Source organism: Cryptomeria japonica, chromosome 5 (assembly GCF_030272615.1).
Source record: "Cryptomeria japonica chromosome 5, Sugi_1.0, whole genome shotgun sequence".
NCBI classification, from domain to species: Eukaryota; Viridiplantae; Streptophyta; class Pinopsida; order Cupressales; family Cupressaceae; genus Cryptomeria; species Cryptomeria japonica.
In genome coordinates, this window is record NC_081409.1 from 203547487 (window position 1) to 203575075 (window position 27589).

General features: G+C 36.2%; 1 protein-coding gene across 4 annotated transcripts in view; it reads left to right on the forward strand.

Moving 5' to 3' along the window:
- The window catches only part of LOC131051143 (nifU-like protein 4, mitochondrial), a 135939-nt gene that overhangs the window by 11425 nt on the left and 96925 nt on the right, over positions 1-27589 (forward strand). For 2 of the 4 annotated variants that reach the window (XM_057985526.1, XM_057985524.2), the window contains exon 2: positions 25212-25373. In XM_057985526.1, coding sequence (XP_057841509.1) covers positions 25212-25373 — 162 coding nt within the window. Of the gene's footprint in view, positions 1-25208; positions 25374-27589 lie in introns of all 4 variants that reach the window. The other 2 variants (XM_057985525.2, XM_057985523.2) reach the window with 1 other exon arrangement.

The window sequence follows — 27589 nt, forward strand, 5'->3', positions numbered from 1 at the left end:
ATTTTGATCTCCTTGCATAATCATGGAATTCGCTTCAAATCCCTAAATCATGAAGTAGGAGATTCGCTCCAACATACAAAGTCGTGAAGTTGTCATGTGATTTGCTTCAAATTGCCCAAATATGAAGTTCGCTTCAAGTTATTGACTCATGAAGTAGACTCAAGCATGAAGTTTATTATGATCATCTTGCATCTTGATGAAATTGTAAAATTCACCTCAAATGTGCAACTCATGGAGTTGATTCTTGATTTCCCAAACATGAAGTGAGTGTTCACATCTTTCTCTATTCTTCCATTTTCACCATGAAGAAATTCACTCCAAATCCCTCTATTAATGCATGATAGCTTTGGTAAGATAAATGATTGAATGAGAGATAAATGAAGTCTCTCATTCAATCATTTATCCTATCGATAATTATGATGAAAAACTTCAAGCTATTAATCCTTCATTTGATAAACCATTCTTCATTTGTATATGATCAATCTACTTAGTTCGATCAAATGCTTAACTATCAATTATCATCCTATAGCATAGAATCCAGATTTAATATCGGTTACATTATTTGTGTTCACCGATTATTAAATCGGATTAACCAATACAATCCGATTTATATCGGTTAACATATTTAATATAATGATTATCGGATTAGTATCGGATGTTAATATATGTTCGCACCGATTGATATCGGGTTATGCTCCGATTAATATCGGGTGGCAAGGTAAAATACACCGATTGTTATCGGTTGTTAAGACTAGCATACACCGATTGTTATCGGGTGTTAAGATAAGCATCCACCGATTGTTATCTGGTGTTAATGTAAGCATACACCGATTGGTATCGGTTGTTAAACAAACACCGTTTATTATTACTGCGATTAGCAAAGGGGCACGATCAAGTAATGTCTTGATCGGTCAAGACATGACCGGTCAAGGCATTGCTTGATCATACCCAGCTTGCTATATAGATCAAATGGCATTTGTGAGAAAGGACATCGAAATTAATAAATGCTCCTCTCATCTGCCATACAAAAGAAGATAGTCAGATCTATATTTTAAAATCAGTAATACATAGAACAAGATAATATCAACTAGAATATAACTTGCATATTGAATGTAAATTGAACATCATTTACACCCTCAAGGATGAAGTTCGCTCTAAATATCTCCAACATGATGTTCTCTTCAATCTCCTCACACCTGAAGTTCGCTCGAATCTCCTTGAAGCTGAAGTTCGCTCGAGTCTCCTTGAAGCTGAAGTTCGCTCCAATATGTGAAATCATGAAGTTGAAACCTTAAGACAGACTCAGAGATGGGAGGATTACAAATGATCATTTCATTACATATTCAAATGCTCAAACTCATTCTTTCACCAATTCTCAAGCAAAAGGCTCAAGGAAAATTCACTCATCAACCATTCAACATGAAGTGGGCAATTTCAATGAACTTCTTAACTAGACCCTTAATTATCTAACATGAAATGCAAACCTTAAACTCACTCATTTCATCCTGAAAAGCAGAGAGAGAGGCAAGACTAAGCAACTAGAAATCTTAAAAAAAAGGGGGTTGCGATGTGTGATGTGGTCACAACAGGTCTATCTTTAAATCTGTATACTCTTCCTTCTTATGTCTGCATTCCAACTCCTTTAATATTCTTCCTTTAAATGTAACTTATCTTTTTATTCTTCACACACACCACTCATAAAATATATTCTTTTTTTTACTATACTCCACTATCTCATTTCTCAATTCTGAAATATTCTTCCATATGCCACGTACTTGCATCTATATCAAAAACTGATGTCTAATCCCTTTATATACTTCACACACACCCTTTCATCGAAGCATTGTAATTTTCCAAATGGTTGTGACCATGATCATCCTTTTGAATGTAAAAGATGTATTTTATTTATTAATTACTCCTTTATAGAAAAGCATCCTTTTCTTATTAATTTGCACCTCTTGCTGACTTTGGTCAAATATTTTTATTTTGACAAATCGTTAAAGCTTCCGTAATTCTATTCGATATCTTTCTTTACTCATGAATAGCAATAGAGGATTCCACGATTATAGAGTATAGGCGCATCAAACTATATTGGAGATCATCTACGTCAAACATTACTTATTCAAACATAATCATTATATGATGAAGTCGCTGATCTGCATTCACCCGGTCTCAGAATTTTCTTTTGGCTCCATTCTTTATAGGCATACTATTAATCGGTCTTGATAAAGTCATACCATATTCGTATGCTTATTAATATACTTTATTCATCGGCTTGTGATCATTCTAATATAATTGTTGTTGTTAATTTCCAGTGCTGCCTTTGACAATGGTATACAATCTGTGAATCACTTTTCAATGCCACAAATGATTTTCATTTGATATATTTCCACTAAGTCGGTTTCATTGTTACCTGTCTCAAGAACTTCTTCACACGTATATCAATATATCGCTGCATCATAATTGTTTTGTTGTATGATCGCTGCATCAACTCGATCCTCAAAGGATTCTGCATATAATGAGGTCTCCTTATCTTTAGTGCTGCTTTTGACCAAGTTATATATGTCTTGTTTATCGCTGTGCATACATGAATCGCTGCCTTACTCAATACATACCACTGCAATTCTTTAATACATAGTCGCTGTTTGTAATATTTTCACAGAGTCGATAACGTTTTCAAACTGCTGTGCATACATGGTATTAAGTATAAGAGTGATTGGTCAATATAATCGTTGTTCTTATTATCTATCATTGCCACGTCTTCCAACACATAGAATGACTATATAATCTATGTATGGTCATTTGCCGACTCTTCTAACTCCTTTATCTCTGTGTCATGTATGCTGGCTATCTCAATAGGATGTAGTAATAGCTGCACATATCATATTCTTTTTATGAGTCACCGTTATAATAATTACAACTGCATACACCTAGTTCATTACAATCGTTGCTCCTTAATTCTCTTTTAATAGTGTAGATATCTAAAACATGTTAGTCGCTACTTTAATCACAAGAAAGTCGGCATATAGTGAAGTTGGTTGTCCACTGCTATCATAATGTGGTTGATGAATTAATTCCGCTTTAGTATATTTGGACTTCAATCATTTGTAGTACTCGCTGCTATATGAACAAGTTTTGTTTTCAAGGGATTCGCTTCTTCCTTTGTAAACATCAACATTAATCTTTCTCAAGGATTAATTGCTGTGTGATGTGTCACTGCTCTTTTGGGCTGATTGCTATGTCTGATAGCATTAATAGTTCATATAATGCTGTCGCCTGCACTTCTTTGGAAGATATTTTATTGACAATTTAAACTTTTATGGTCATTGCTTGCATTCTAAAATATCTTCGTCCTGATCTTATAGAGAATAAAAACTCATCCTTAAGAGCAGGTTCAATGAATGTAGTATAATAGACTCTTTCCTTGGGTATCATAAGATTCTAATTGTATCAGTCTCATATATATAGATGATACAAGTAGCTTTCTTTGAGGATCATTGCATATTTACACCTACTACAATATTTTCACTCTTGACCTTAATGACAAACATTATCTTCTTTCCTTCTTGGCATCAATGACAACTTCGTCTTCTCACCTTTGACATCAATGACAACATTTCTGACATAGGATTGTTACAACCTTTGCCAATACCAAATAAAAAATGGAACATCATTTCAATGGATTTTATTATAGGTTTTTCAAAGGTGCAAGAGAAGGATTGTATATTTGTGGTGGTAGATTGATTAACTAAGTATGTTCATTTTCATGCAATATCTTCTGAATTTAGAGCACTACAAGTAGTCGATCTCTCCTTTAGGGAATATCTAAATTACATGGGCTACCTAAGAACATTGCTAGTGATAGAGATAGTAGATTTCAGTTTATTTTGGCAAGAACTCTTTAAGTTTGCTGGAACAGAACCTACCCCAAGCAGTAGTTACCACCCATAAAGAAACATGCAATCTGAAATTTTAGATAAGTGGCTTTGATGGATATTTGCGGAATTATGTCATAGGACAACAAACAGCTTGGGTCAAATGGCTACATCTTAGAGAATATTGTTATAATACTACTCATTATATGTCAATAGGGACAAGTCCTTTCAAGGCACCATATGGGTATGAGGCAATATCATTTGGAGATTTGATTCTAACAAAAAGTAGACTTTGTGGAGCAAGAGGCTTGGTGCAACAAAGTGTAGATTAATTAAACACACTCAAAGATAACTTGCATCACACCCAAAATCAACAAAAGATATATGCTGATTGTCGAAGATTTAAGAGAACATTTGAAGTTGGAGACTTAGTTTTCATAAGTTACAACCTTACAAACAATCCTCTGTCAAGGGGAGTGAAGTTGAGAAACTCAAGCCACGATTCTGTGGGCCTTATAAGATCATAAGAAGGATCGGCAAGGGTGCTTATTGATTTGGAGTTGTTGGCAAACAATCAAATCCATAATGTCTTACATATATCTTGCCTCAAGAAGGCGTTGGGTCAACACGTTACACCATGTCCGGAGTCACCCCTGCTATTAATTTTGGAATTTGATGCCATCATTGATATGAGAGAAAAGAAATTAAGAAACAAAGTTATTCCATAATACTTGGTTAAATGGAAGACTCCACTTGGGAAGGAGTGGGAATTTTTGATAATCCTAATTTAAAATTGCTTGTGGACAAGCAATCTTGGGAAGGGCGAATTGTTATGCCCCCGGCATGTTAGGCAAAATTGCAGCGCTATTAAATCTAGATCGCTGCCTTATCCTTGATAAAAGAGATATCAAGAGTGGCGATTCTACAAAGGGGTTGATAAGAATTAGTTAAGGTATGTTGTTAGGCAGCTATTCCATAAAACGTGCAAAGAAACTAATCAAAAGTCATTACCATGATTACTAAAGGCAGTGGCTAATAATGAAGGGATGTATCCCTTTCAAAGGTTATGATGTTAATGAAATGATGCGACTTTCCCCCACAATTGAAGATATATAAGGGGAGATCAATTCATTTGAGAAGGCATAAAAATTACAATCAACTCAAAATCCATTTAGCATATCAATTCAGATCATTGATTTAGAACGGCAAGTCAGAAATACAATCAGCGATAAATATAATTAATTCAAGCAGCAATCCTTTATAAAGCTTTCAAGTATCATTTAAAGATTGATTTCCCAATCCATCAAGAAATATTAATCAGCAATAGTCTAGCAAATATACCAAGTTATCAATTTTGAATTCTAGCTAGTATTTGCAATCGGAAGGGGTCCAGGGGTGGGCTAAGGGTTGGAAGGACAATGTCTTTTCATGTCCTTGACAAGCTAGGGACAAGGCCCTTTAATCCAATAGTTTTGCAAATTATTTTTAGAAAATTCATGATTTGATCAATTTGGGTATTGTGCTATGATTTACTGACACCTGATTATTATTAAAAATTCCTAATCTTTGATAAAGCTATTATCATATTTTTGAGTAAGTATCATTGTTTTAGGCATAGATAAGGAATTTCCCAGAAGGGCATATTACATTTTTATTGGTATTTTAGGTTGGGGGGCCTTAGTGGGTCCCCTTATTAGGTCTAGGTCATATATGTTTTTTTTAATTAATTTCTTTAACAGAAGTGATTTTAATTTTTGTAATAATATTTGGGATGCCCTCAAGGATGACTTGGTATCCTTCAATCTTTCTCCCAAAGGGCAATGTCCTTAGAGACGTCTTGTTTTGGTAGGGTTGCCCTAGGGGCAGTGCCTTGTTGGGGGCTATGGATGACATAGGGGGCAATTCATCTTTCTTGCCACACTTTGGATGTTCATAGAAACCCTAGGGTTGTATCCTTGTGTTAGACTTTATATCATTGTTTAGGGAATTAAGAGTAAAAAAACAAACAAACAACATACTTTGTATTCATTATAAGTATATATATAAAAAAAGAATATGTATTAAAGCATCTAAGAATAAAAACCAAATTTAGAACTTAGAAACATAAGTAAGGTAAAAAGGCAAGACTTTTGATGTTTGAAAGTGAAAAAAAATCAGCAAATACTTTATCGTTCAATTACAATGTGTTACTAATTCAACTTATAGCTATTGTATACAAGTATTTGTACGATGTGACATAAACAGAACAAAACTTACAACAAATGATACGTAACAAAGAAAATCTGAAAAGTGGATGGATTTTGTCATTCACATACCTCCTTCCTCCTCCCTTTTTTTTTCTCCTTTTCTTTTCAGTTCTCCTTCATCTTCTTGCTTCCAATGTTAAATTGTAATAATGCAAAGTGCTAATGTTTATATCTACATCACAAAATATGGGCTAGGGTTTGGTTGTTAAAGTGCAAATATTTAGGTTGGGGCCTTGTCGTTTTAGGTTTTTTTGTGCCTTGACTGTTTTTATGATGGTGGGGACAATTGGGGGCTTTATAGGGACATTGGGGATGGGACGCTGTCACCAAACTGCAGTGGAAAAATAGTCACATTCCAATTAAAAGAAAAAGCTTTGGGATTGGGGAGAGATGTTCTGTCCATCTCCCTGCATCTTTGGTCCATAGTAAAACAATAACCAATTGGAAATAGAAGCAAACACACCTAGCACAAAACATTTTACTGTGGAAACCCTTGTGTGGGGTAAACATGTTAGTGTCATCTCTCTCTTTCATGAAATAAGTAACCTACAAAGAACTCAATAGAGCATCACTTTCAACTTTGCCACTTCTTTCTCTTTCTCATCGTGATATCCCAGACTCAGATATTGCTTCATATCTGATATGGGTTTTCGTTTTTGCTCATATTTTGTTTCATAATAATATAATATTGTGACATGCAAACATGCAGATTGAACATGCAAGATCAACAATACAGATTTTCAAATCTAAATAAGCCAATGTTATTCTTTGATATAGAAAAGTATTACTGTTTACAAACACATGCTGCTGTTACAAATCAAAAGATGCCTAATGCCATCAAGTAGCACATACTCGGAATGCCTCCATACATAAAATAACAAACCCTCTGAAAATCTGCAAGATAGATCATCGAATATCCATGAAAATTGATCAATGATGTGCAATTGTGAATCTTGAAATGAATTCACCAAGTGGGCTGATCTGGGTTTCCGTCCAAATAGCCAAAACCTCTAGGGTTTATTGAACCTGCAAGCTAAAGCTCTCAAGCTTTCAAGGAAAAGCTTTTTTGAAAATAACAACTCAAGAATGAATCCTCGTTGCACTTTTTTGTCCTTTTATAATACTTTTCTTTTTTGAAAGTAATACTCTATTTTATCTCTCTTAATTTTCTTTTCCCCTCAAAAGTTGACTTTACTTTATAATTTGTCATTGACATTATTATAAAGTCACTTTATAAAATAAATTATGTTCAGCTGCTGATTAATTAAATTTAAATAATCCCATAGGACTTAGGACTATTTAACATTTAATTAATTAATTATCACTCGAAGCAAAGGGGAGATTATAGTCCTCCCACCCCAAGATTGCTTGTCCTCAAGCAATCACATGTATCAACTCTGCATTAAGCTCAAGTATTCCAGCCAATACGTGGATCCCCAAATTAATCTAGGACCTTGGTATGTTTTCCCATGTGTATCTCCTTTAAGCTTCCACTGCTCCACTCTAATATAAACATCATTATGCCCAAAGTTGTGAAGCAACTCATCATGATCCCAATGAAGTAGTGCACCAAACATGCCAATGCCAAGATCCCAATTTAGTGCGCTCACACACCAATGAAAAGTGGAGGAATAGATGTCTCTTATCATGCCGCCAATGCCAAATGTCCATCTAAATTTGAATGAGTTCCCATGGATGTGAGAAATTATCATTACAAGTGCACAATCAATCATTTCAATCCACCATATGCTGCTGGAAATCCCACTCAAAATGATGCCGCAAGTATCTCTAATGACAAACGACGATGGAATCTCATCACTATTTCAACCTCTAACAAAGGAAGAATGATCCCAATCTTTCCAAATCCTCCAACCACCTACTGTCCTAAAGAACCAATTTGAAGTCTTTGTGATCAATAGTGTAAAACAACCATCTATCACCTTTGTGAGAACTCTAACCCAATGAACTATGGCTGAAAATTTCATGCTCAGAAATGTAGAACAACCCTCTATCCTTGTGATGTAACTCAAAATCCATGTTGATTGTAATTAGGGAATGGCGGATTCCAATTGCCTTGGGCAACATTGGAATCCGCCCAAGGGGGCCACCCCCTTTCTCCAACGTGTAGGGCTGGGCCCTATACCTCACGACACTCCATTAAACCCACGCTACATAATAAAACCCCATGCCACATACAAGGTAGTGTGCTCCCACAAATAGGGCCAACCCTATCCTAACATGGCATTTCGATAAAAGGGAAATATTAATAATTAAAACCACCAATTAAGTTAAAAGCCGACTCAATTAGTCTCTTGCACTCCATATAAATAAATGGCATCTTCACTCCATTAGACACACAATCAATGTATCCTTATGCGAAATATATATCTGTTGATAATGCAAAATTCACATATGCCAAATGAAGCAAAGTACATATTTGATTAATGCGAAAGGTTGGTGAAGGAACTTATGTGAATCATCCCTGCCATTTGAAGAAGCAAACATCAAGTTCATATTGTCACAAAGGAGGCCGAGTTGTTCCAGAATTGAAGTGCTACGGTTACGGATCAGTTTCAAGCATAAATGCAGACCTAAGATACATCAAGAGTGTAGATCTAGGGCTTGAGTCTGAGTGCTGGTTGGTGTGTCTAAGGGGCAGATAAAAGTGCAGACCTGTTGTTGATTCCATCAGCCCTAAGTGCAAACACTTCAGACATCTTCAAGCACTTGAGATAAGTGTTGTAACTGTTATATGAATATAATCCATAATCAAATCTGAGGATCTTTTCTGGCTGGGTTTTTCCTCCTAGGAGGTTTTCCCAGGGTAATTGTGTTTTTTGTTCTTATTTGTTCATTTCTATGCTATGCCTAAATCTAACAATCTCTAAATTCTACAACAAACAATTTAATTAGAAACTAAATTCTGATTTCTAAGTTTTACATTAAATCTGAAAGTATAAAATTAACATGGTATCAGAGCTATAGGCTAGATCAACTTTCAGATTTCAGAATTTAGTACTTCTTTATTTTTAGATTGTTGTCTCATTCACAGGTCAGGTCAAGGGGGCTGAAAGTTGAAGATAGGCTTGATGGAAATCTCAATTTTGCTGCATGGAAGGTTCGAATCATGTTGGCTCTAGAGGAAGATCTTCTTCACTTCATAGAAGAGAAATAGCTAACCGAACCTACGAATGCAGCTGAGCTAAAACAATTCAAAAGGGATGCTGCCAAGGCCAGAAAGCTTCTCATTGATTCAGTTAAAGACCACCTAGTCACCTCCATTGCCTCTTTCACTACTGCAAGGGAAATGTTCAGTCATCTACAAGGTACATATGAAATTAACAATCTCAGTAGGGCAATTACCTTAAGACAACACCTACTTAATATCAAAATGTCAAAAGAAGATTCTGTTATTTCCTATTTTATGAGAATTTCAGAACTAAAGAATCAGCTAGGTATAATTGGATATAACATGGAAGACAAGGACCTTGTTATGATTGCCCTAAATGGTTTACCACACTCATGAGAGTCTTTTATTCAAACCATAAGCGGTAGAACTGAGTTACCTACCCTCGATCGCCTTAAGAATGATTGCATTCAAGAAGAATCACGCTGTATCACAAGAGGGCAAACCAAAAGTTCTCATGTAGATGACCAACACATGCTTGCAGCCCAATGCAAGAAAGGTGGAAATTGGAAGAAGCATTATCCAAAGAGAAACAGAGAATTCAGACCACCTAGTTCTCAGCACTCTTGGAAGAAACCAAGAGATCTCTCGTGTTCGATGTTTCAGATGTGACAAATTTGGTCACTATGCTAAAGAATGTCAGAATGATCCTACTCAAAGAGAAGCCAACTTAAATGAAGTCTCAGAACAAAATGATGACTTCTTATTCATCTCTGCCCTGTCAAGTAGCATACCCATAGACAGTAATACATGGCTGATTGACAGTGGTGCTTCCAAACACATCACAGGCTACTGTAATCATCTTTCAGACTTAGTATAAAAGGATATCAGTCTTCGCGTGGTAATTGGTGACGATGCTCGATATTCGGTAAGAGGTTTTGGCACTGCTTCTTTAAATTTAGACTCTGGTATTTTACTTCACCTTAATGACATTATTTGTTCTTGAAATTAAAAGAAACTTAATTTCCATTTCTGCTCTAAAAGGTAAAGGTTATCAAATTGCATTTTCTGAGGGAAAAGTACTTGCTTGGCCTAAGAAATCTAATTTCAAATCTGCTCGTGTAATTGGTAATAGATATGATAGTTTATATAAGCTCTCCACTAACCCTGTTCAAGCCCTCATTAATGTGGCTCCTGAATCTTGTGAGCTATGGCATAGCAGACTTGGACACTTACACTATCAAGCTCTTCCCTCTCTTGAAAAGTTAGTCAAAGGTATGCCTAAACTCAGTCAAATTCATGATAATACTTGCAAAGGTTGTGCTATAGGTAAAAATGTTAAAAGCCCTTTTCATAAAAGTGAAAATAGAGCTAAGGATAAATTAGAACTTGTTCACTCTGATTTATGTGGTCCTATGTCTATAGCATCTCCTAGTGGATTTCTTTATTACGTAATCTTCATAGATGATTTGTCTAGGAAAACTTGGATATAATTCCTGAAATCTAAAGAATCCGATGAAGTCTTAAGTAACTTTAAAGAGTTTAAGGCACTGACTGAAAATTCCTCTGGTAAAAGAATTAAATGTTTAAGATCTGACAATGGAGGTGAGTATACCTTCGGTAGTTTTTATGATTTCTGTATCGAGTCAGGAATTAAGAGGGAGTTTTGTGTTCCATACAATCTTCAGCAAAACGGAGTTGCTGAAAGAAAGAATAGAACTATTGTTGAGGCTGCAAAGGCTATGATTCATGATCAAGATTTGCAGACCTCTCTATGGGCTGAGGCCTCTAGAACAGCCATATACATTCATAATAGATGTCCTCACCGTGCTCTAAAGAACATGACCGAAGCCTTCACAAGATCCAAATCAGACATCAGTCACCTCAGAAATTTTGGAAGCCCTGTTTATGTTCATGTGCCCAAGAAAAAGCGAACCAAGTTGGAGCCCTCCGGGAAGAAAGGCATGCTAGTTGGATACAGTGAATCCTCCAAGGCCTTCAGGATCTATATTCCTGGACAAAGGTATGTTGAGGTAAGTAGGGATGTTACTTTTGAAGAAGATATTGCTTCTAAGAAATCAAAAGGTTCTTCTGTTATTGATGAAGCTAATGACAATCAAGATATGAATGTTGATGCTAACCCTGAGATTCAGAGGGAGCCTGTTGAACCTCCACCTCAAGAAGAACATAATGATCTTCCAGAGCCTATGAATCCCACTGACATACCTAGTGACATTGTTGTTACCAAAAAGAGGCCACTTTGGGTAAGAAACACCATTCAAGAAGCTGAAAGATTTGCTGCTTCCAGTGGCACCTTCTGAGAAACCAAGAGACCTCAAGTATTCTCCAACTGCGTTGCATTGATATGCAATCTCATTGAATCTGAACTTTGCAATGTTGAAGAAGCCTTGAACCATCATGCTTGGAAGCTTGCTATGGATGAAGAGTATCAATCAATCATCAATAATGATGTTTGGGACATTGTGCCCAGACCCAAAGGTAAATCTGTTGTTTCCTCTAAATGGCTATTTAAAATTAAACATAATGCTGATAGTATTATTGAAAATATAAGGTTAGATTTGTAGCTCGTGGTTTTTCTGAAAAGGAAGGCATAGATTATGAAGAAACATTTGCTCCTATTGCTAGATACACCTCTATTAGAACTATAATTGCTATTGCTGCTGCTAAAGGTTGGAAGTTACATCAAATGGATGTTAAGATTGCCTTCCTCAATGGTGTCATTGAAGAAGAAGTCTATATTGAACAACCTGAGGGTTATGAGATTCAGGATAGAGTAACCCATGTGTGCAGATTGAAGAAAGTCCTATATGGTCTCAAATAGGCTCCTCGTGCTTGGTATGAAAGAATTGATAAATACTTGTTTAAGATTTTGTAAAAATGATGCTGACTCTAACATCTACTTTAAGTTATCCAATGATGAAATGCTAATTCTAGTTCTATATGTGGATGATTTATTTCTTACTGGTAAATATGAACTTATCATTAGATGTAAGAAAGAACTAGCTTCAAAATTTGAAATGAAGGACTTAGGTTTAATGCATTATTTCCTAGGTCTAGAAGTATGGCAAAGGTCTAACGAAATTTTTCTAAGTCAAGGAAAGTGTACTATTGATATTTTGAAAAGATTTAGAATGATGGATTGTAAACCTATGTCTACTCCTATAGAATCTAACTTAAAGAAGTCAAGTGTTTCTGCAGCTAATTCTGATTTTGTAGATCCATTAGAGTACAGGCAGTTGATTGGATCACTGATGTATCTAGTTAACACTAGACCAGACATATGCTTTGCAGTGAATGCTCTTAGCCAGTTCATGAGCTTGCCCAAACATATTCATCTTGTTGCAGCCAAGCACATCCTAAGATACTTGCGAGGCACAGTTGGTTATGGGCTGAAGTATCCACTTAACACTTCAATAACCTTGGAAGGTTATTCAGATGCAGATTGGGCTGGAAGCGTCAAAGACATGAAAAACACTTCCGGTATTTGTTTCAGCTCAGGATCCATTGTGATCTCTTGGGCTTGTAGAAAACAATCCTCAGTTGCACTAAGTACTGCTGAAGCTGAGTATATTGCAGCAAGCGTAGCTTCTAGAGAAGTAGTGTGGCTTCGTAAGCTTCTTGCTGGGTTGTTTGGTCAACCTTGGGATCCTACAATTATTCATTGTGATAATCAGAGTTGTATCAAAATTTCCATCAATCCAGTGTTTCATGACAGGTCAAAACATGTGGAAACTCATTATCACTTCATTCGAGATATGGTGCAAAGAGGCGCCATTCAGCCGAAGTATGTCAGCACTGATGAGCAGGTTGCAGATATTCTTACCAAGCCTCTGTCCAAAGTGAAGTTTGTGTACTTCAGGGACAGACTCGGTGTTGTGGAAAATGAAACCTTGATTGAGAGGGAGTCTCAACCTCAGTGATACATTGTGTTGTATCAAACCACCCTTTGTGGGTAATGTAAGGTGGTATTGTAATCTTCTCAGGGAGAAGAGTAATTGTTAACTATCCTCTGCGGGCAGTGTAAGATGGTAGAAAAGATCCTCTCCACCTTGTGCGGGCAATGTAAGGTGGATCCAGTCTATGCTTGTGTGCGAGCAGGAAGATTATATTATGTAGTTCCATTATATGCTTGTGTGCAAGATGGAAGACTACAATAATCTGATTATGTAATCCATTCTTTGCTTGTGTGCAAGATGGAAGATTATGGTTATGTTTCTCCTCCCTAATTAAGAGGGAGTGTTGATTGTAATTAGGGAATGGCGGATTCCAATTGCGTTGGCCAACATTGGAATCCACCCAAGGGGGCCACCGTAGGGCTGGGCCCTATACCTCACGACACTCCAATAAACCCACGCTACATAATAAAACCCCACGCCACATACAAGGTAGCGTGCTCCCACAAATAGGGCCAACCCTATCCTAACATGGCATTTCGATAAAAGGGAAATATTAATAATTAAAACCACCAATTAAGTTAAAAGTCGACTCAATTAGTCTCTTGCACTCCATATAAATAAATGGCATCTTCACTCCATTAGACACACAATCAATGTATCCTTATGTGAAATATATATTTGCTGATAATGCGAAATTCACATATGCCAAATGAAGCGAAGTACATAGCTGATTAATGCGAAGGGTTGGTGAAGGAACTTATGTGAATCATCCCTGCCATGTGAAGAAGCAAACATCAAGTTCATACTGTCACAAAGGAGGCCGAGCTGTTCCAGAATTGAGGTGCTAAGGTTACGGATCAGTTTCAAGCATAAATGCAGACCTAAGATACATCAAGAGTGCAGATCTAGGGCTTGAGTCTGAGTGCTGGTTGGTGTGTCTAAGGGGCAGATAAAAGTGCAAACCCGTTGTTGATTCCATCAGCCCTAAGTGCAAACACTTCAGACATCTTCAAGCACTTGAGATAAGTGTTGTAACTGTTATATGAATATAATCCATAATCAGATCTGAGGATCTTTTCTGGCTGGGTTTTTCCTCCTAGGAGGTTTTCCTAGGGTAATTGTGTTTTTTGTTATTATTTGTTCATTTCTATGCTATGCCTAAATCTGGCAATCTCTAAATTCTACAACAAACAATTTAATTAGAAACTAAATTCTGATTTCTATGTTTTACATTAAATCTGAAAGTATAAAATTAACAACCCAAAGGTTCAAACATGAAGTGATACTGTCCTTTACATGCTCCATGATGTCTTCTTCATTTACCACATATACTCTCCAAGTGTGATCAAGGAATGATATTGTTATGTAACAAAGGTATAATGTCAAACCTTGTATGCAATGTGGTTCTTCAATTCTTATCGCATGTTCTTGCATGACAACAAGATGAATGCAACCATGTAAAGATGGGAGATGGCAGATCATCAACATGAGACTCACCTTTATTTTGTATCTTCCAAGTTTGCCTTCATATATGCTATCATAGGCTACTGTCCCAAGGTGTGTGACAAACTGAGAACTCCTCTTAAGAGCTGTCAGACTTTCCACCTCAAGGCTTCTATTAAAAATTAGACCAGCAACTAAAGTGAAGGCAATGATGTCTGCATGCCCATGCATGAGAAAGAAACCCATCTCATACACCTTACCTATCAAGTGAACGTGTCTCCATAAACTCCAATCCAACCCAAAAACTTATGTAGACCTAAATAAATCGGAAAATGCAATGTACAACCATGTAGGACAGCCATGTGTCAACCATGAATCCTTGAAAATTATGTCACAACCCAACCAATAAACAACTGCATAAGCATATGAAATAGGTGACAATTCCATAGTTGTATTGTAGTTGTCTCCATTAATACCCAAAGTCAAAGCATGAATGGTTGATCCACTAAACATATCACCCATAAAATCATGATACACCTCAATGAAATTGTCAACATCACAAATTGATCCATGCCCTTCTTCGACCGCTGGTAAAAAATCAGATTGTTGGCAAATTGAGGTTTCAACCTTTCTTGGATTTGTGCGCATGTGACATCACAAGATTGCCATTCCAACTCAAAAAACCAGAACCTTTCCAAGGTGTCTTCATTGCTCTTTCTTGAATCTTTTTTGAGGGAAGATTGTTCCTCCATGAGTGTTGGTCTATGAGGTGTCTCCTGCTGCAATAACATAAATTCCTAGCTGCTAAAGCTTATCTATTTTTCATTACTAACCAACTCCATGGTGTAGTATGCAAAACAAACCAAACATTATCAAACTGTAAGATCTTCCTATTAGGCAATCTCTCAGTCTCTATAATCAGCTCTCTAAGACAATATGCCTCACGCGATCTTAACAAGTATTCCTCCAATGTAATCATGTGTACAAAAGAAGGAATATCAAACATACTAAGGGCAGTCATACCTTTCAAGCAGCTTACATCTACGAGCTTCTTCTTATGCACCTCATTGTTGATTGATCCTAAAGTTGTAGCACCTATCTCATGACTGAAATTTGCATCTTCATGTGAAAGTTGCCCCATAGGTGTGGCTGCCTTAGAGAATTGTTTTCCTGATTTGCATTCAAAGCCATGCCTCTCAAGATCAGCTACCTCCTTGACCTCTTCTTCACAAAATTCCCCTTCTGAAGCGTTATGCCCCTCCCAAGAGTCATGATGGCATGATATTGAAACATAGGTGGATTCCTTGAGTTCTTCGTGATGGGTTAGGTCTTTCCAATCTGAAATAATGTTATTTTCCACACACTCTTCCACATATTCTTTCTCAACCATAGATTGATCATTCAAATCATGCTGTTCTAGAAGTCTTTGATCCACAAAACCTTCATATGTATGAACAATGTCTCTTTCAACATTGCTTAAATCTGAATTTGTACTCATGGCTACTATTTTGTAATCCTTATTAGTCACAACATCCACATTTGTAGATGCATGTTCAAGTAACGGCTCTTGGAAAATTAATGTAACGCTATTATTATGCATAACCAAATCAGAATTAACTTCCTCCCTTTCAGCAGCATTACCATAGCTGCCACAAGTTTCATGTGCCTCTTCTTCAAGTGAATTCTCAGCATTGGAATGATCTATATGCTCATTTTTAGTGACTTCAATGTGTTCATTGTTGTTATGCCTCTTATCCATCTTCTTAGCTTCTTCCTCCAAAAACAATTTCTTAAACAATAATAACATATCTGATTGATATTTTTGAAATGCTTGAAAGAAGTCATTCATACCATTCATAAGCTCGTCCATATGTCGATCATTTCTTTGTGGACTTATACTATCCCTTCTATCCTTTCTTGATGGACTTGTTCCGCCTTTATCCATTGTTGTAACTTTTTTTACCCCTGCTATATGTGACGTTGATTTCGGAAGGAAAGTAGGTGGCAATCTTCCATCTATAATTTTACCCATTGTTGTGACCTTTTATAAACTTCTTGTATGTGGCTGAAACAACTGATTTCAAACTGACATGCAACTGATTAGAAGCAACATGCAACCATAATTTTTGACATGCAGCTGATTAGAAGCAACATGCAACTGATTAGAAGCAACATGCAACACTCAAAATCAACATGCAACTATTTGGGCAGTCGCCAAATTGACATGCAAGATCTGGGTAGTCGCCAAAACTAATATGCAAGTTCACTAAATTGACATGCACTAATCTGGGTATTCACCAAATTGACATGCAACGCTAAAACTCCAACAGGCTGGCAAGATCACCAGCTCCGATACCACTGTAATATCCCAGACTCAGATATTGCTTCAAATTTGATATGGGTTTTCATTTTTGCTCATATTTTGTTTCATCATAATATAATATTGTGACATGCAAACATGCAGATTGAACATGCAAGATCAACAATTCAAATTTTCAAATCTAAATAAGCCAATGGTATTCTTTGATATAGAAAAGTATTACTGTTAACAAACACATGCTGCTGTTACAAATCAAAAGATGCCTAATGCCATCAAGTAACACATACTCGGAATGCCTCCATACATAAAATAACAAACCCTCTGAAAATCTGCAAGATAGATCATCGAATCTCCATGAAAATTGATCAATGATGTGCAATTGTTAGTCTTGAGATGAATTCACCAAGTGGGTTGATCTGAGTTTCCGTCCAAATAGCCAAAACCTCTAGGGTGTCCGTCCTAGGGTTTACTGAACTTGCAAGCTAAAACTCTCAAGCTCTCAAGGAAAAGTTTCTTTGAAAATAACAACTCAAGAATGAATCCTCATTGCACTTTTTCCTCCTTTTATAATACTTTTCTTTTTTGAAAGTAATACTTTATTTTATTTCTCTCTTAATTTATTTTTCCCCTCAAAAGTTGACTTTACTTTATAATTTGTCATTGACATTATTATAAAGTCATTGATTAATTAAATTTAAATAATCCCATAGGACTTAGGACTATTTAACATTTAATTAATCAATTATCACTCGAAGCAAAGAGGACATTACACTTATACTATATATTACAAAGAGCTCAATGGATCATTGAAACCAACAATATATCGGTGATTGTTCTCTTAACTTATTGCTAGCATCACTCATTCTTGCACCAATACACTTGTACATTCATATTGCTTAGGACATATCTATTTCCTCTTATTTATCTAACATTAGAAATGTTTCTTTTTTAGCAAATCTCACCACATAAGCAATTGTCAAAGCATTAGAGATTCCAACTGATCATTCCATGGTATTTAAAACAAAGGAGAGGGCATTGAGGCTCTATGATTCTAGAGCAGATGGATTTGCAAAAGTCATCAACCGTAAGTGGATACAGAGTCTAAGCCTCATCATTCCAAGATGCCTAGGCAACTTGTTGGGATGGACTTCAAGCAGGAATATAGTAACCTCATGATGTTGTTGAGTTGAATCATGGGATGCCCACAATTATTTGTCTTCGAGATGGATGTTCTACTTTACGAAAGAAGTGATGGATGAAGTGAAGGTCGTGCATTGGTCAAGGTTAATCAGTGACAACTTGGATGAACAATTAAGGAATTTGAGACATTCTTAGTCCTCTTATACGAGCTCTTACATTGTTTACATGTTAGCAAGAATGTCTAGATTTAGAGGTTTGATGTATAAGGAACACATAGGGTGTGGTCCAAGACAATTCAAGGTGTACGAATGTTATCCTCAATTGCACCTGCACAATGCTGCTGATTTGAAGAGAGCCAATGACACCTTCACAGGTGAAATTGACCACACTTTGTTTCGCCAACTTAAACAACTACGCAAAGGAGGTGCAATCTTCAAAGGTTGTGCTAAGAATTTTCACACCATCAAGAAGAACAATGCACGTTCAATGATTGAAGTTAAGCATCCACATAAAAGGCTTAGACTATCCTTACACTGCAAGTAGAAATCATCTATTTGCAAAAGGTATGAGCAAGTGATTTCACCATAAAACAATATTATCAATCTTGTTCATCTAATAACTTGAAAGAAAATCTAATCTACTTGAAGAAGAGGAAACCATGCAAACTCCCAAAACAATACAAGTAATCACCAAAACTTCAATGAGCTACTTTTATTTTGGTAGTTTCTAGCAACAATTTCACGGAATTCTCATAAGACCCAACAAGAGCCCATTGGCATCAGCAATAGTTTTGGTTAAGAAAAAAGATGGAACAATGGGGATGGGTATTGATTATAGGGCCTTAAATAAAAAACAATCAAGAACAAGTATCCAATTCCTAGGATAGATGAATTGATTGATGAATTGCACGAGGCTTAGTACTTTTCTATGATAGATTTGAAGTTAGGGTGTCACTAGATTCAAATGAAGAAAGAAGATATTGAGAAGACTGTTTTCGTGTTTCATTTTGGGCATTTTGAGTTTTTGGTAATGGCCTTTGGATTGACAAATGCTCGAGCCACTTTTCAATTTTGTATAAATTAGGTGTTTAGGAAACAGTTGAGGAAATTCGTTTTGATATTTTTCTATGACATCCTGATTTTTAGCAAGACTTGGGAGGAACATATGCAACATCTTGAGGAGGTATTGAGTATCTTAGAGAGTGAGTCTCTATATGCTAAGGAGTCTATGTGTGACTTTAGGATGACAAAACTTCTCTATTTGGGTCATATTATTAGTGTAGAGGGAGTAAGAGTGGACCTTGAGAAGATCAAGGCTATTGTTGAATGGCCTACTCCTACAAATTTCATACACCTTAGGGGATTCTTTGGTCTTTGCAGAAGAGGTTCGTCAAAATCTTTTCATGGACCGTAGCCTCGCTCACAAATTTGACTATGGTAGCCTTTGAGTGGTTAGATTTAACACAAAATTGTTTTGAGCATTTCAAGTAGGTAATGTCTTCATGTCTAGTGTTGGCAATGCTTGATTTTACCAAACCTTTTGAGTTGGATTGTGATGCTTCATGAGAGGGTATAGGAGCAGTTTTGATGTAGGAGAAGCACCCCATTGCATTTGAGAGCATGAAGCTACGATGTGTGGAGAGGAGCTTCTTTCGATATGACAAAATGATGTTGGCCATTATACATGCCTTGGCCAAATTTAGGCCATACCTAGTTTGGGGCAAGTTCATCATCAAAACAGACCGCAACAACATCAAATACCCCATGAACCAAAAGGATCTCAACGACAAGCAGCAAAAGTTGGTTAGCAGATTTCAAGCATACGATTTTGACATTATTAATGTCAAGGGAAAGAAAAATATAGTTGCTAATGCACTTTCTAGGAGATCTCACATATGTTCTTTGACAGGGATTTCTGCTGATTGGAGAGATTTAATTTCAGTAGAGTATGCCAAAGATTCATGGGCAACATGAGTTATAAAGGGCACACTAATGATGACAGGTACACAGTGTTTAATGAGTTGATCATATACAAGGATAGAATCTATTTGGCGCCTTCTTCGCAGCTTAAGTTGAAGGTAATGAGGACTTTCCATGATGCACCTATGGCTGGTCACCCAAGTTTCTTTAAGACTTATAGGCAGATCTAGGAGAGGTTTACTTAGAAAGGGCTTAAAAACGAAGTCCTTAAATATGTCTAAGAGTACCCTACTTGTCAGTGGAATAAGAATGAGCACACGTACCCAGCTGGTTTACTTTAGCTCTTACCCATTCCAAAAAAAAAATGGGAATGTATCTCCATGGACTTTATCACAAGGTTACCTAAGGTGTGAGGCAAAGATTGTATTTAGGTGGTGGTTGATAGGTTGACAAAATTTGCAGACTTCTTTGGCATTTCAGCGACATACACAACTGCATAGGTAGCTGATATATTCTTCAAGGAGATCTTTGGACTGCGTGGGTTGCCCAAGAGCATTGTGAGTGATAGGGACAAAAAGTTCCTAAGTATCTTTTGACAAGAGCTCTTCAGGTTGAGTGGGATTAAGCTCACTCCTAGCACTAGTTACCATCCCCAGATTGATGGGTAGACATAGATGGTCACCAAATTGGTGGAAGAGTATTTTAGGAACTATGTTTCTGGGTGGTAGAGGGCTTGGATTAAATGGCTGCACCTCAGTGATTATTGTTATAATACTGCTCATCACATGTATATTAGGATGTCACCATTCATGGCTTTATACAAATACGAGGCAGCCAACTTCATGGATCTACTATTTGGGAATAGTAGAGTGTCTAAGGCAAGGGACTTACTACAAGAGAGTCAGGACTCCATGAAGTTATTGAAGGAAAATTTGCAATACGCACATATTCAGTAGAAGTTGTATGCTGATCAACATCTAATAGAGCACAGTTCTAAGGTTGGGGACATGGCTTATTTGAGATTGCAGCCATATAGGTAGTCTACTCTCAAGAAGAGTGGAGTAGAGAAACTCAAGCCCAGGTTTTATGGACCATTCAGAGTATCTCAATGGGTTGGAGAGGCTGCCTATGAGCTTGAGCTACTGGCTAGCAACTGGGTTCATAATGTTTTTCATGTATCTAGGGTCAAGAAGGCACTTGGTGATAATGTGGTTCCCTCATCTGAGTAGCCACTGTTGGATGAGGAGGGGAAGTTGATATTGATACCGGAAGCCATAATTGATATCCGGTACGTTCGTACACACACACACACACACATATATATGTATTTTAATTTTTTTTTTTATATATATATGTTATATATATGCATGTCATATATTATATATATGTTCAAACATCAAAATTATATATGTTCATAGTTCAAACATACAAATATGAAACATACAATGTAACTTTCCCATACAATGATACATAAATGATAACAGATAAATCATAAATCATAAATCATAAATCCATAATTACCAATGCCAATAAATAATCTGATATTCATATATCGTAAATGTAATATCATATTCTTAATTTGCAAAAAAGATAATATTCAAGTTTCGAGTTTCAAGTTTCAAACTGATTCAAGTTTGTTTATACTTTTTTGACTTTTTTGACCTATAATTTTCATGTTTGGTTATAATTTTTCGACTTTTATGACCTGTGGGCCCCGTTTTTTGGGAACCCACATGCCTTGGTTCTCCTTGGGTTCCAACCTGGCCACCTGGGCCGGACCCGGGTGGAACCCAAGGAGAATCAGGCTCTGACCAGGACCAGGCAAGAACTAGGACCCGGACCCAGCCTTTTTCCCCAAGAACCGGTATCTGAGTAATTTATATATTATAAATATAATATATGTTAATATTAATATAATTATAACTTATTTTTATATTCATAGTATTCATATTCATATTAATATATTTAAAAATAAGTTAACATTAATTATTAATACATGATTGATTGCTGCCTCGTTATGCAGATTATTGGCGTATCAAATAAGATACATTCAGACAGACTTAAATCTAGTTTTGAGCTGAAACATTAGTGTGAGGGTATTATGAAAAAATGTTGGTGGGTTTCAATAGATTTTTATGTAGGTGTATTTACCTTTCATGCGTCTTCGATGTTGGGTTACTTAGAAACTTTTTCCCATGCAAGTTTTCTTTTTATGGTGAAACCCCCATGCATCATTATTGAATTGGGCACTTTTTCTCAGAGTATGGTAACTGCTTGAACACCAACAATCTATAGCACTCAAAACAAACCTAGGGGATTGATTGAAGTTCAGAGTAGTGTCATTAATGGTAAGGTATTATGAAAAAATTTCAAAATTCTTCGTGGGTTCTCCAATGTTTGTTTGGGATGAATCCACAAACCAAATTGCAAACCTTGGTCACATCTTCAGCTGCACCAGACCAGTATTCAAACCCAAAATGGATCGTACCTGAACCAGCAAGGTAACAGGGACAAATTGTTAACATAGATTTTTATACAACAAACAAGTGTAATTCTGCTAAACTCACAGGCCATGTTTTGAGTGGAATATTTATTAGACTTAACTTAAGATTTGGCTTACAAAAATGATAAGAAATGTTGAAATGGACAATTGCTACATATGGTTTTTTTGCGAGTTGATTTAGCTTTTTTTTAGCAATTAGTTGAATGATTGTGGGAAGGCTAGAAAATTTTGTTGTGTTGTCATCTACAAATAGTGAGTACAGCAATTAGAGTACATTGAAATTGGTGAGCGTTGTCTGCCAAACCAAGGCTCAGGCAATGTAATTGTATGAAAAGGATTGTCAGGGTAAGGGCTTTTACAATTTCCTTTATGGAAGTATTGAAGGGAGGCTAGATAATTGAGATGAAAGGAGTACAAGCTAGAGAGAAATCTTATTTGGGTTCAAGGACATGGTGAAGGGCATCTGTGGGGGTTTGATTTCTAGCTGGTGCGGACATAAACACATAAAGTGCACATTCTGATCTTATATTTTTGGGTGTTCATTAATGGAGCTTAAATTTCTGAATGTGTTAAGTGCAGATTCATTTCAGGGTTCTTGGAGTACATTCTAGAGAGGGTGAAGTGCATGGACACTGTCACATACAAAGTGCTTGATGACAAGTGAGCCTCTTTAGGAAATTCTATTTTTTCTCTTGTACGTTAATGCCACATTGTAAAGAATCTTACATACACATGTAACAAGAGGCAAACTTTTGCTTCTTCATCTTTGAGGCCAAGTTTACTAATGTATATTTAGTAGAGGACACTCCATACAATTATAAGAATTTGTATCGTTATTTAATTGTCTTATCCATACATAGTTCTAATATATTGGTTTCACCCCCTTATTTTTGATGTCAAAGCTTTGCATAGCTGTCTGAATCCTGAACCAAAGAAGCAAAACATGGGAAGAATTTGCAATAGTGACCTCATAACTGATTTCATTAATGTCCCGCTACTAAGTATGGCAAGTGTGTCCATATTCTTCTTTTTTGTTTTGCATATATAAACAACACCCACAAGGAGATTATGTGAAACCTTATATTTTTTCCTTTGAATCTAAGCTCTTAACTCTATATCTCTAGTTTCCACTTGCCAGCTCTAATAGGCTATTGTTTTTATATATTGATGTAAAGGGTAATTGGTTTTCTGACCATATGATTGATTGAGAAACACAAACAAGTGGAAAAGGTATTTATGGGGTGGCCATTTCAATGAATTCAACTGCTCAAGTGTGGAGCATAGTATGAGTTGTACAACATTGTAATAAATTCCATCACACCGTATCATCAGTGTTAATATAGCTCTAGTGTGATTGTGGTGGACATGGCACTCTCCTTCCTCCACTCCACATCATTTTAAAGCTTCTGTTTTCTTAAAGTTATAGCTTAAGTATTGATCATAAATTGTGGTTCATGTTGTTTCCATCTTTATGATTTTGTTGGCTGAAAATATTTATTTATTTCAGTCAAGTAATGGATGTTATTGGTTGCAGGTCATTATTCTTCGCTCCACTTTCTACATCTCCTTGACTACATATATAGCTATCATTGATTGCACTTTGTCTTTAATTACATGGAGTTTATACTTTATGGATTTACTTGGCTTGCAAACTATGGCCCTTTTGTTGGCTGTATATCAACATTTAAGTGAATTCAATTGCTGGAATTTTAAGTGTAGTATGAGTGGTACAACATTGTAATAAATTCCATCACACCATATCATAAATACTAATGTAGCTCCAGTGTGATTGTGGTGGACATGGTCCACTCCCACCTCTACTTCTCGTCATTATATTACTTCTGTTTGCCAAAAGTTATAGTTTAAATATTGATTATAATTTATGTTTTTTATTGCTTCTGTCTTACTGTCTCAGTGATTTCGTTGACTAAAAATATTTATTTATTTTAGTTATAGTCTTGATTGTTATTGGCTGAAGATCATTGTTCTTTGCTCCATTTTATGGATCTCCTTGACTACAAATATAGCTATCATTGATTGCAGTTACGTCTTAAATTCCCTGGAGTTTATGGCTATACTTGGATGCAAATGATGGTACTTTAGTTGGCTGTATATAATGTGCTTCTTCCACTTCAAATAATTTGGTATTGGTTGGAAATGGTCGCTCTTCTTAAACATCTAAGGGCTAAAGGGTAGCGAGAATGGGTTGATGAGACTCACTTTTGAATCTTGTTGACCTAGCAAATCATATATAACTTTAACAAAAGTAATAACAGGGAATGATAGATGAAATAAACTCTCAATCTCAACACCAAAGTGAAACCCCAAAGAGATAAACTCTTCGTACTCTAGATGATTTTTTCAATTCTCTTTACTGGAAATGGATAGATCTGCATGCTATGACTTCCAAGATTGTATCTGCGGGTTCCTGATACCACACTTCTAATTGCAAACAGTGGTGGAGGCTGTTGGCTGTATATATACTCATGTTTTTAACTAATTGAGGTTGTCCTACATGTTTCCATTGAGTGCCCATCGCAAGTTAGAGTGCGATTTCTAGTCTTAATTGTTGAAACTTCCTGGAGATAAGTGGCAATAATCCATTATTGATTTGTGTTGAGGAAGCTAAAAGTATGAAATGCATGCTTAATTGGTCTGAGGCAAAAGGAAATTAGCAGCAATTGATTTCTAACTTTATTCTTGTCAATTCTTGATTAGCAGGTCAACGGAGGAGCATGTTTATACAGACTCAGTCAACTCCCAATCCCCTGTCTTTGATGTTCAGTCCTGGAAAGCCAGTAATGGAAGTTGGAAGTGCAGACTTTCCAAATGCTCGTACAGCGATGGGTTCCCCTTTGGCAAAGGCACTCTTTGTTATTGATGGTAGGTGGCAGAAAGAAACTGATAAAATATTAAATATGTTTCCATGCTTTATTCTTTTTCTTTGAGTTAGTGTGAGAAATGAATGTCTTTTGTTTCAATTTGATTGGATGCTTATCTGTAAATTTAGAACAAGAAGTGCGTGACTTATATGAATATTCTGTCTGAAAAATACATTTTTTGATGCCTTGTCCATTACATATGATTCATGTCTATGATTATATATGGTTCATGTATCAACTATCTTTTTTTTTTAAAACATCAAACGACACTTGAATTTTCTTCTTCATTATTTTGAACATTCAAACCTTGATATATAACTCTTACCTTATTAGATGAGTTCCTCATATACTGTTGCTTTTTGCTGAAAGAATCATAATATGTACTTGCTATCCTAGGATTCTCCGAAATTATTCAAATTTTTAATTTGTCCTGATCTGAGGATGTAATGGTCTTATATCTAATTTGTAATATTCTTTCTGTACTCTTTGGAATAAGAATTTCTAGGAATCCATGCCCCCTGGTTGTACAAGTGTCTAGAGCCTAGGAATCCCGTGGCATTCTGACAAAACTTTGTTTGGCCAAATCCTTTTCTTTTGTTAGCATTTGAATCTTGTCCAAAAAGGGAAGAATATAAACTCACCTTAAAACTGCCTTTGGTGTGTTGGAAATTGAAATCTATTATTGGTAGGATTTGATCTGTTTATAGTGGAAAAAACCTGGAGGAATAGTAAGAAGCTGCAATTAGATAATACCTGTGGATATGGGCAGTTTTTTTTTTCCGTGTGAGGACATATGGGCCTTTGCAGAGGCTTCATACTTGTAGATTCTGGCAACAGTCAAGACTACTATCTCCTGCTTAAGCATGACAGTAACATGAATAGAGCATGACACAGCTTCGCAACAGCCTGTAATAATAATACCATTCAATTTCCTCGCCAAACATCAGAGTGCCTGCAACCATCAATTGAATGATAATATTGAAGTTTGAACAATGTTGAAACTGACAACAGGACTGCAGTTAAGGTTTGCAAAATCAAAATCAGTTGGACTGCAGTTAAGGTTTGCAAAATCGAAATCAGTCTAAACTTTCATGAATATTGCCAAAATCCAAGAGGTATATCCTGCAATCACCAAAAGATAATTGTTGATTTGTCCGTGGATGCAACTTAATAAGATCAGAATAACAATTCTTGTTATTCTCACTTATCTGCTAGAAATAACATGGTTATTTTATTACTTATTTTCCCTATTTATGGTGTGTCTAGCATGTGCAATAAGGAGTGATTGGACTGCTATCCAATACCGTTGGTGTCTATTATGTTTGCATGATATAATTATATACTATATTAATGAAACAGCTGTCATTTCTGAGTAAATTAGATGCCTTGAAAAGCTCTGATACCATTTGTAAGATTAACCAAGTTAGAATATCACCTGAATATTTTTTTGATTTCTACTCACATAATGTGTTATGAAGAACAAATTGGAACAAAATGACAAGAAATTTGATGGATGGCTTTTGTCGGTCCTACCTCTTCCATGTGAATGTGCATTGCTTTGCCATGAAACCCTAATTTTAATGATTCCTGCTTGCTGAAAGTGGAATCATAAACATTTTCTCCACCTTTGGGTCTAGATCTATAAATCCGTGTCCCCTGGCTGTAAAAGTGTCCAGATCATGGGAATCCCCCTTGGCTTTTTGATGAACCATCCTTGGCCAAATCCTTTTCTTTTGTTAACATCTGAGTTTTGTCCAAAAAGGAAGGACAATGACAATTATCATTACCCTTAAAAACTGCATTTGGTGTTGGAAATTGGAATCGGTTATCATTAGGAATTGATCTGTTCATAGTGAAAAAAATTAGGAGGAATAGTCTCATTTAAGAAGCTGCAATTAGATAATACATACAGATATAGGCACTTTGTTTTCTGTGTGAGGACATATGGGCCTTTTCAGAGGCTTCATACCTGTAGATTTTGGCAACAGTCAAGAATAAAATCTCCTGCTTAAGCAAGACAGTAACATGAAAAGAGCACGAGCTCCACAACAGCCCGCTATGCCATTCAATTTCCTTGCGAAACATCAGAATAACAATGCTTGTTATTCTCACTTATCTGCTAAAAACATGGTTATTTTATTATTGTTTTCTCAATTTATGGTGCCTCTAGAAAGTGCAGTAAGGAATGATAGGACCGCTATCCAATACTGTCAGTGT